The sequence below is a fragment of the Barbus barbus genome (assembly GCF_936440315.1).
Source record: "Barbus barbus genome assembly, chromosome: 24".
NCBI lineage: Eukaryota > Metazoa > Chordata > Actinopteri > Cypriniformes > Cyprinidae > Barbus > Barbus barbus.
In genome coordinates, this window is record NC_136752.1 from 6,811,640 (window position 1) to 6,823,520 (window position 11,881).

The following is an 11,881-nucleotide window of genomic DNA, read 5'->3' on the forward strand; positions in this document are numbered from 1 at the left end:
TGGCAGCACAATCAAATAAAGAGTAAAGAAACAGATGCAACACTGGAAATGTAAGTTCAAGTTGAGCCCATTGCATTGTGGGACATACAGTAGTATTCTACACAGTGTTGTATACACTGCATAATTTGACAATTTTAGGCCAAATCTACAGTAGGTCATCTGAGTATGTTATGAATACAGAAAAGATACTGTGCACAGTATATACATCCTAAATATTGCAGGAATAGTAAGAATAGTATGGTAGTATGCTATTCTGAACATAGACATAACCTACTTTAAAAAGGAGAGCAAAGGTCAGCACCTATATATATATATATTCTGATGCAGATAAATATCATTGGACAAGGCTTCTCTGGGAAATCTGATTGGATGCGTGGTGGGAAAAGAAGTACTGACCAATGCGCAGAGCAGATCCACAGCCTCCAGAATCAGCTCCTGATGGCCGACGCGGGTCATCGTCAGCTCCTCCAGATCCTGATGGGAAATCTTCAAAAGCTGCTCTCCACTGATCTTCTCTCTCTCGAAGTTAGGAACATACTGCTGGAGACTGTCATCCAACCCTGAGACACAGACAGAAAGTGAGCATGAGAGACACAACACAAAGAAACTCTCTCAGGGAGAGTGTGTGGATCCTCGTGTGTTTTGACACAGCAAGAATCTGTGCAAATATTGAGCCGCTGAGTCAATGTAAGACATTTGCACTAGTTCCTCAGTATTTCTCAAGTACAAGTGCCAGTTACCTGATCTGAGAACAGATCATTGCTATATAAGGGCAAACAAATAAAGCAAGATCTATGAGATCACATCACTGTCCTGTGATAAACACAATTAATCATTCCCACTTATCTGTGTGTAAATTTAATAAGAAATTGTCTTACCAACTGAGTAATTCATGCTAATCCATTTAATTAATTAATGTATCATGTAATTAATTTTGATTAATTAAACATTTTAATTGATTTACAGCTCTAGCCACAATCCAAAAAACCCAATGATCTTAAAATGATTTTTCAAAGTTGTAAATATAGCTGTAAATAAAACTAAAACCAGAGTTTACTGGAGTTTGTTCAACAAGCAAACATTTCAAAATGTTTCAAAAGCTTCAAAATGTTCAATTCAATGTGTTGCTTGATGCTTACTTCAACATTTACTAGAAAATAGTTTCAAAGTAAATCCTACACCAAATTTTATTTTAGAATAGGCTTAACTTTTTAATGCATTTTACTATATTTGCTTTTTATCTTGGAGAGAAATGACCTGGGCATGTTTTGGTAAGATTCACCTTCATTTGACTCATTTAAACCGGAATTTGCATTTCACTGGATTTCACCGGAAGGCTAAAGACTTACAGTACTGTGCAAACCAAGTCTGGGAAAGACACAGAGAAGCTCTTTTTCTCCTGAAACTTTTGTCTGTAGCGGGGAGGTGAGCTCTAAACACCCTTCTGTCCACTGTGTGTGAGACTGCAGTATGAAAAGTGGCTCTTTGTGGGGGGTAGACGGCCCTTTTAAAATCAAAGAGAAAGCGAGAAAAGGAGGCAAAGAAGGGTCAAAGGGCAAAGTTAGGGACTCCTGAATACCCTCCACCCTCAATGCCCCTACTGAGAGACAACAGCTGCATTTTCTGAGCTCAAAAAGAGAGACAGAGTGTCAATGGAACCGCCAGAGAAAAGCTGCCACATACGAGAAAGTGTCAACAATAACAGTCCACCGATGCAGTGTGAGCAAACGATCATCAGCTTTTGTTATCTCTAATTCTTAAAGTATTCTGTGCTCAATAATCTGGTGAAGCTAAAGGGATACAGGCATGTGCCGTTCAGTTTGATTGACATGCACTTTTGGTGATGAAAGGTCGTCTATGCTGCATGGATGTCTGTAAACCGGTGCAGCGAAAAGGCAGTTTAAGTTTGAAACAGCTAAAATAAAATAAAATCTCTAAATCAGAATAAGAATAAGATTTATTGCCAAATATGCTTACACACAAGGGATCCGTTTTCACAATTGTGAGTTATAAAGTCAGAATTATGATTTATAAAGTCACAATTGCGAGATAAAAACTCGCAATTCTTACTTTTTTGTGAGATATAGAGGCCGGTGTCATAAAAATGCGTATAAACAGTACGTCAAATAAAAGCGAAAACTCATGGTATTGACACGCAAAAATGGACTTTGGCATATATATGATACAAACGTGTTTGGCGTGCATATAATACGCAGTTTCCGCGTGCATATGATACAAAATTTATTATTCGCCATTTTTGCGTAACAATACCACAAGTTTTAGTTTTTATTTGGCGTACTATTCATACGCATTTTAATCCGCAGTTTTCGCGTGCATATGATATGAACGTGTTTGGCGTGCATATAATACGCAGTTTTCGCGTGCATATGATACAAAATTTATTAGCGTGCATATGATAAGCAGTTTTCGCGTGCATATGATATGAACGTGTTTGGCGTGCATATAGTACGCAGTTTTCGTGTACATATGATACGAAATTTATTAGCGTGCATAGCCTATGATATGCAGTTTTCGCGTGCATATGATACGCACTTTTCACGTGCATATGATACGAAATGTATTAGCATGCATATGATAAGCAGTTTTCGCGTGCATATGATATGAACGTGTTTGGCGTGCATATAATACGCAGTTTTCATGTACATGTGATACGAAATTTATTAGCATGCATATGATACGCAGTTTTCACGTGCATATGATATGAACGTGTTTGGCGTGCATATAATACGCAGTTTTCGTATACATATGATATGAAATGTATTAGCGTGCATATGATATGCAGTTTTCGTGTGCATATGATACAAAATATATTATTATTCGCCATTTTTGCGTATCAATACCACAAGTTTTTGTTTTTATTTGGCGTACTATTCATACGCATTTTCATGAGCTCGGGTTGGTTTATATCTCACAATAATAAGAAATAAAGTCAGAATTGTGTTATATAAACTCTCAATTGCGAGATATAAAGTCACAATTCTGACTTTTTTTCTCAGAATTGCAACTTTATGTCTCGCAATTCTGACTTTTTAACTCGCAATTGCGAGTTTGTATCACGCAATTATGAGAAAAAAAGTCAGAATTGTGAGATAAAAAATATCGCAATTAACTTTTTTTTTTATTATTCAGTGGCGGAAACAGGCTTCCATAGATTTGTTTTGGTGAAGCTTCTAGTATAAAAAATTAAATAAAAAAGCATCCACGAAGAATGAATTGACTAGTCTATCAACTCAAAAATCAAAAATGAAAAACAATACTTAATAAATTATATACAATAAAATTAAAATAAAACAAAATAATTTTACAAAGTAAAAAGAATGTCAAATAAGACCTCAATGAGTTTAGGGTTGTTTGGTTAAGTTTTGTTTTAGTGGGAAAGTGATCTGCCACCTGAAAACATTTTAAAACCACTGCATTAGCCTTATATACATGACAAAAAAAATCTGTATCTTCTGCATTTCTATTTCCAGCTCCTCGAATCTTACAGTTTGACTGTCTCGTGGTTCACAGGAGAAAGTTGAAGAAAAGAAGATGAATGTGGATGTTTGTGGACGGAGATCTGTTTACATAAACACATGCTCTGCAAGCCTTCAAATTAAGCATTAAAATGAAAAAGATCCAAAAAGGACAAGAAAACACCATAAAAACTTCATAAACATAATCCATTTAATTAATTTTACATTTAATTCGTAGCCACAAAAGCTTGTGAGGAATTCTAAAAATCTTCTCCTCTGCCACAGCACAAGTCACATCAGATTAAATTTAGATGACTAAATAATGGAAGAATTTTCATTTTATTTAGATGAACTCTTAAAGACAAACTAATAAGTGGAAGTTGACAAAATAAAAGTCCTAACTGAGATAAACACTCAAGAAGAGCTATAGCCCAAAGCTTCCATGTCACAACAACTTCTAATCTTGTTTAGGAAAATGCCTCAAATATAAACACTTACCCTGGTAGGTAAATTTAGCAGAAATAAAAGTATCTCATGCTGCAACAGTTACCAAACTTGAAAACATTGTCTGCTTTAATGCATGAGGGCTTTCTTGGTGTTATGTGGTGGGAAACAGACACTAATGGTATCCACTGACCCTGCTCATATCCAAATGACTAACAAGCTTAAAAGCGCCGTATTAGAGGGCCGAGGCACCCGAGCTTCAGTTACAAATGAGAGGGTAGGGTGTCTTTCTCTCTCACTGAGAGAGCTGGCCTGCTGCTCTGAGAGAGCGGCGGTGAGAAAGTCAGCAGTAGCAGTGTGTGTTTCTAAAGCTTTCCTACTGAGCCTTTGGAGACCTGAAGAATGTTTATTGTTCTCCGTGTGCGACTGAAACTCCTCCAAGATTCCGAAACGGTGCGGAGTGTTACTCTTCCACTCCATATCTAGGCCTGCATGAATCATCAGCCTTTGCATTTTTGCCCTTTAGTAGACTTGTAAAAATATGCAAACAAAATATTTTCTTCTAAAACAAAGCATGCATCATACTGAGGGCTCGAATGATGTCACAGTATGTCCGCCCTCCTGCTGGATGAATTAGATCAGAAAACCAAAAATATCTTCATTTCTAAAGCGTAGTAATTCATTCATATAGCAACCACATCAAAAGTCAGATTTAGTTATTTCATCATAAGAGCACAATAACTAAAAACAGTTTTATTTTGCTCTTTAACCTATTATTTTAGATATCCCTTTAAAGTATGAAATCTGTCATCTTGTTAGTAAAACATCTTTTATATTATTTGTTACTGTACATATAATAATAATATTATGTAACTGAAGCTGTAGACTTTTTTGGGGGGGGGTCAGTTAGCTAGTTAGCATTTTGTAAGCTAACCGCTCAGCTAGCAAATAGCTAGCTGTTTAGCCTGACAGCTTACCCTATAACATATGCACGTTCAATTATTCATAGGCCTATATAATTTTTTACATATTGTTTGTTTACTGCATGTGGCCTTTACCTCAGAATTGTTGCCTAGCTCATTGTCTTGCTTAGCTAAACTATATGCCTTCACATGTTTGCAAAGCGCATCCTTTGGAATGATGCCAAGCCATCACTGTTAACATTGAAGTTTTTTTTTTTTTCTTGAATAATGAAAGTCAATCCTGCTTTTTAGCAATAAGTAGCACAAAGCTATTCACATATTAAAAGTCATGCAGTCCGTGACGGACAGATTGTTAACAGCTGGACTAGTATGTGGTAATACACCGAGGAGAACATCCAAACTCTCACCTATCATTCATCGACCTGAAATATGGCTTTTCATCTGAAAGATGTATGTAGTAGCAACTATACATGGCCGCTTAATATGTTAACCTAGAAAAATGGGTGCTATTGAAGTGTCTGTGCAGAGTGGAAGGTGCTGGTGCGCTCACTTGCTCTTAAAATACTCCTTCATTTTCGGCCATACAGATAAAAGTAATACATTTTTCAAATCTATAAAGACTCTACATTTTTGTGTGTGCACTCACAATAACAATGAAACGTGGCGCTTTTGTAAAATAATGAAAGCAAACAGGATGCGCTTTTTGCCGTCTTGGTCTCTGTGAACCTGAGTACGTCACTTAGAAACTCTGTGTATGCTTGCCTTTACAGACATGAAAAATATATCTATAGTGAGTGAAATGTCTACTTCTAGATGAAACAATTCAAATAGAAAACACATATTCTCAGATTATGTAGTCCATTATGAAACATGCATAAAGGCGCAGCCACTACTGTGGAGATGATGAGTCAGTGTCGCCGATTTGTCATCTCTTAAATCGAAAACAAAGAAAGCACTAGTTTATCTATAAATTATTTAAACGTTAATGCAGTCTACTTACTGTTTTTCCATGACACATTCATAATTATTATATTGGCTGGTGCGCTCTGGCAAGCTGTAGGCAATTAAAGGCTCATTATTTATATAGTTTATAAATAAATGTGCAACTAATAGTCGACTAATGCTTAAAATGAACGACTACTAGTCGACCAGAAACATCTTTAGTCAAGGGCAGCCCTATTAAACACAGACTATTCTGCTTAGCTGGCCTTGTCATTTACTAGCATATACATTTAGCTAGCCCTCAGTATAGTCAGCTCATCACTGTGGACACGTGCTTAGTTGTCAGAGCTGTGAATAAGTGAAGTTTGGCACACATTCTACAGCCTGGGGGGTCAATAGAGGGAATGTTTGCTCCGCCCCTCCTCTCCCACCAGAAACAAGTGTTCGCATGGAAAGCAAGAGTGGATGAAAGAAACATTTGGTGCATTTAGTGTCCCTCTCAATGGTGACGTGACATCAGTCTTCTCCATCGGCAGGAGATGAGAAACAACAAAGGCAGTAGTGGGGGGTGGGGAAAAGAGAGAGAGGATGGAAAAGAGAATTTCCTCCATCCAAACCCTTTAGAACTCAACAAAGCGTCCACATAGTCGGCCGTCGTGCTGTTCCTGAAACTCTACTTGTGTATTCTGGGGTAATTCCAGCAGTGATATAACAGCTTCCTGTTTGAGCTCATTGAGACTCAATTATCCTGAATGAATTCACTGTCTGACTGGTCCCACATGGTACCTGAATAATACTGTCTTAAATGTGCAGTAACACAACCTGATGCAAAATACCTTGACTAACATTATAACTTGGTCAGAAATATATGTGAGAATATAAGTGTAGGATATGGCCCCTTTAAGCCCCAATTAAGTTAACTGGTGCTAATCCATAATGAAGTGAAGACCAGTGCCAAGTTATAGACAGATAAACAGACAGACAAGCAGACAGACAGACAGACAGATAAACAGACAGACAGACAGACAGACAGATAGACAAACAGACAGATAAACAGACAGACAGATAAACAGACAGACAAACAGACAGACAGACAGACAGATAAACAGACAGACAGACAGACAGACAGATAGACAGACAGACAGACAGATAAACAGACAGACAGACAGACAGATAGACAAACAGACAGACAGACAGATAAACAGACAGACAAACAGACAGACAGATAAATAGACAGACAGACAGACAGACAAACAGACAGACAGATAGACAGACAGACAGATAAACAGACAGACAGATAAATAGACAGACAGACAGACAGATAGACAGACAGACAGACAGACAGACAGACAGACAGACAGATAAACAGACAGACAGACAGATAAACAGACAGACAGACAGATAAACAGACAGACAGACAGACAGATAAATAGACAGACAGACAGATAAACAGACAGACAGACAGATAAATAGACAGATAAACAGACAGACAGATAAACAGACAGACAAACAGATAGACAGACAGACAGACAGACAGACAGACAGATAAACAGACAGACAGACAGACAGACAGACAGATAAACAGACAGACAAACAGACAGACAGACAGACAGACAGACAGATAAACAGACAGACAGACAGACAGACAGACAGATAGACAAACAGACAGATAAACAGACAGACAGACAGATAAACAGACAGACAGACAGACAGATAGACAAACAGACAGACAGACAGATAAACAGACAGACAGATAAATAGACAGACAGACAGACAGACAGACAAACAGACAGACAGATAGACAAACAGACAGACAGATAGACAAACAGACAGACAGACAGATAAACAGACAGACAGATAAATAGACAGACAGACAGACAGACAGATAGATAGACAGACAGACAGACAGACAGACAGACAGACATATAAACAGACAGACAGACAGATAAACAGACAGACAGACAGACAGATAAATAGACAGACAGATAAACAGACAGACAGACAGATAAATAGACAGATAAACAGACAGACAGATAAACAGACAGACAGACAGACAGATAAATAGACAGACAGATAAACAGACAGACAGACAGATAAATAGACAGATAAACAGACAGACAGATAAACAGACAGACAAACAGATAGACAGACAGACAGACAGACAAATAGACAGATAGACAGACAGACAGACAGATAAACAGACAGACAGACAGACAGATAGATAGATAGATAGATAGATAGATAGATAGATAGATAGATAGATAGATAGATAGATAGATAGATAGATAGATAGATAGATAGATAGATAGATAGATAGATAGATAGATAGACAACTGTCACCTCTCTTTTGGTGGCGGGGTGGTGCTAAAGTGTTTATGTCTGTGTGTGTATGACTCAGAGTCAACATTGATAACAAAGACGAAACTGTCGTCTCCGCCTGAAACCCAAACAGTTCAACCGCAGTCACGCAACTCACTCATGTGTGACGATGATTTGCAAACGAGTCCCAAAAGTACCTACAACACAACGATGAGTCTGCGATACAGTGATGATGTCAGATACACTGTGATGTGGCCAGGATGTATAGAAGAGATTTGATCACGAAAAGAGAAAACATGTCTACTGTACTGAGTGAAGTGTGTCAGTCTGCTGAAATATGCGGGCGTGTTACTACATGATACCTGCTGATAACAGATAATCACATCAACGACTGCAGGCAATGTGGCATATTTTCAGCCAAACGTATTTCTGCACCTGATCCAACTGCATTGCACTGGATGATATACTATATGCAATATGTGTTTTGTGAAAGCAGTGCTTGAGGAGGGAACTTGCATATTTGTATTGCTAAGTCTAAAGGTCATTGAAACAGCAGTCCTGTTTTGCTAATTATCGACAAATTTCCCACAGCAAACAGTTTTTATAGCTAATAAAATACATACCACACTGCAATAGTCAGCGACCTGCCAATCTGGCGATAAGGAGCTAGTGTGTGAATGGTTGGTGTAGCTTGTCATCATAGGAACAAGTAAACAGACAGTAACGGCTAATGCTATCAGTGAATCAGGATTCAAATGTAAACACAAGGCCATACTTGAATCCTGGATCTGTGAAGTTTGCTGATCTGCCGGGAAACCAAATATGAGAACTGGTCTAGGACCTTACCATATTATTAATTAATAATGTTTATTAATTGATCAAATTAATTGCATTTTAGTACTTGCTGAGAAAAGCCCTCAAATGAAGACTAAAGAGCATTATTTTGGCAGGCAAGTAAAGGATTGAATAGACAAAAAGTAGATTTTGAAGTCATATTTTGTTTGTTTTACATTTTTATACCATTAAACATAAGCACTGTCCTTCAGTCCACAGCAGTCTTTTATACAGTCGAGTCAGTCTGAGGTAAACTTATGCCACCGTCTCACAAGCCGGTTTTTCGTAAGCCTCATTTACATAGTCACCGATTGTTATCCATGGTTGTGTAATTTCTACATTATACAAAAAAAGAAAGAAAAAAAAAAAACCGCTTGTTTTAAAATCTTCCCAGTATACTGCCATTTGTTATGACATCTGCTTTGAAATTACAATTCTCATGAATTACAATTCTCCTGATGCTATAGAGCCAAAACGGAAGTTCAAAGACAACATTTTAAAGATGGCTGCACACTTGTTTCTCTGCGTCCCAAATGACCCACTATGCACTATGCACGTATACACTATGTACTTATGCACTATGTACTCAACCATGTAGTGTATGAATTTTATAAGGTTATTTTGTCATTAATAATTTAAGGCTGATAGCCCCTCCCCCTTCGCAACGTAATTAAAGCTGCGACAGTTGAGTGCATGAAGTGTCCAACATTCCACACTTAGTTTTTTTCGGTTATTTAAGTGCATCATCCGGGTATTTAAAGTGCACTTTTTCTTTTTGGAATATCCCGTGTGAACACACTACTCGCACGGTTTATACTACAAAACATCATAGAATAGTGCATAAGTATGCAATTTGGGACGCACCTAAAGTCTATACTGTATGTGTCTTAATCAAGTCAGTTTAACAATGGGAGCTGTTCCTAGACCAGCACACATACTTATAATTTACCACATCTGTTCACGTTTGCATTGTCTGACACAGCTTTTATTGTCTCAAACTGGCGTCAGGAGAGATACGCTAGTCCTTCATTAGCGCCAAAGGCCAACTTGTATCCAGAGTTTGAACAGCAGGTTTGAAACTTTCAAGATGGCTCGGTTTATAATTAGATGCATCTGCTGAAACGTCTCTGTTTGGGAGTGTGTGAATGGCTTGGACACAAACCATCTTAGAAGTCTTTCGCATTGAATGACCAGTCATTTCTGGTTAGCAGAGAATTATAGGTATTTCATATTGTGGTGGACCTTGACGGTTTACCCAAGGTCTCTGCTAAGTGAAAGTTTTTTATGGTGTTGTTTCGGGCAATTGGAGCAAGATAGAGAGCAAGTATGGATCAGGCAACAAAAACAAGCCACAAATAAGTGCAAAGACTTCCAGAATTAAACACAAATGTGGTAACTATCCAGAAATGGAAGACGTTTGTCTAATACAGATCTAATGCACTGACCTCATCAGACTTTCCATCACTTTTTCTAATTATAATCTTTATATCCGCTTTAACTCTAACAGCAATTTACGAAGGCAATGCAAAGCAGTCTGAATGGGAAAACAATATCCATGATGATGTATATAATTTTTTCCTATTGAAATGCTACAGTAGCTAGAATTAGATCACAGAATAAATAAAATTACACACAGAAAGACTTTAAGTGCTAAGCACAAAAACAACTTTCAAATTTAAATGACCAACCACAAGATGTCCAACCTACACAAAGTAATTTGCTTATTCAAATAAACTTTCGACTCTTCAGTAAAACAATAAACTGGGAGTAAAAATGTCCATTGCTGCAATATTACTTTTTTGTCAAATTTAAGAACTGGCCTTATTACTAGCTATTAGAAATGTAGGCCTACTGGTACATTTAATCACCCAAACGTACAGCAGCTGGTTTACTAATAATAATAATATCTGATATTAAATATATCTGTCATCTATTTGCTTTCCTATACGAACAGTTTGGCTGAAGTAGACTGTTTCAAAAGCTTTCCCAGTTTCGATCATGCTTAGGGAGGAATATATAAACACTGAATTTCTGTATTTGGTTAGGGATGTAGATGTTGCCTTTACAAACATTTACCATAGCAACCATAGTTTCTGACAAGAGTTACAAGGTCACACTTTATTTTAAGGTCCAATTCTCACTATTAACAAATCATAAACTATGAATTTTGCATCAATAAACTCCTAATTGTCTGCTTATTAATAGTTAGGTAGTTGTCACGTTTTGAATTAGGGATGTAGAATATGGTCATGCAGAATATGTGCTTTATAAGCACTAATATGTTAATAATAGGCATGCTAATAAGCAACGAGTTAATAGTGAGAATCAGTCTCTAAACTAAAGTGATCATCGATCATAATTTCTCAACATATTAATAATAATATATAATAAGTATTCATTTTAAGAACTGTATATAAAACAATATAACTGAGTTTTGCGTTTTGTTTTTCAAACTAACACTCAAGCTATGTGAACTATGGTTATCGTGGTTCATTAATTAAAGGAACGATGCAGTATGTTAAAGGAGCAACAAGTCAATTGAGTTCCTACCTCGGATCCAGTCCACAACCTGAGTCGATGTCCACTTTGTGATCGGCTCCATTCTCCTGTTCAGAAAGTTTCGGCCAAGTTCTAAAATTCACTAAAGTTAAATAGAGTTAAATACACTCGAGCGTCCTTTCTCATGTCTAACCACTAAACACTAATGATCAGATCACCCACAGACCGAAACTAGATAGAGAGAGAGAGAGAGAGAGAGAGAGAGCGAGAGAGAGAGAGAGAGGGAGAGAGAGGGAGAGAGAGGGGGGGGGGGGGGGGGGGGGTCATGTTACACTCGTTATATTTCCAAACATGATTTCTCAAAACACGCTATTTAAGCTTTATATAGGCTACTTTTAGAGTTTACTGTAAGTAAAAAATAAAGTGAAATAGTAATATTGAACT

At 37.3% G+C, this 11,881-nt stretch overlaps 1 protein-coding gene across 1 annotated transcript in view; it reads right to left on the bottom strand.

The window, feature by feature from the left end:
- The window catches only part of cnksr3 (cnksr family member 3), a 34,755-nt gene extending 23,098 nt beyond the window's left edge, over nt 1-11,657 (bottom strand). Inside the window, exons 1-2 of the mRNA XM_079375543.1 lie at nt 11,489-11,657; nt 397-560 (exon numbers count right to left, since the gene is read on the bottom strand). Coding sequence (XP_079231669.1) covers nt 397-560; nt 11,489-11,540 — 216 coding nt within the window. The 5' untranslated portion in view covers nt 11,541-11,657. The remainder of the gene's footprint in view (nt 1-396; nt 561-11,488) is intronic.
- Between the last annotated feature and the right edge of the window lie 224 nt (nt 11,658-11,881).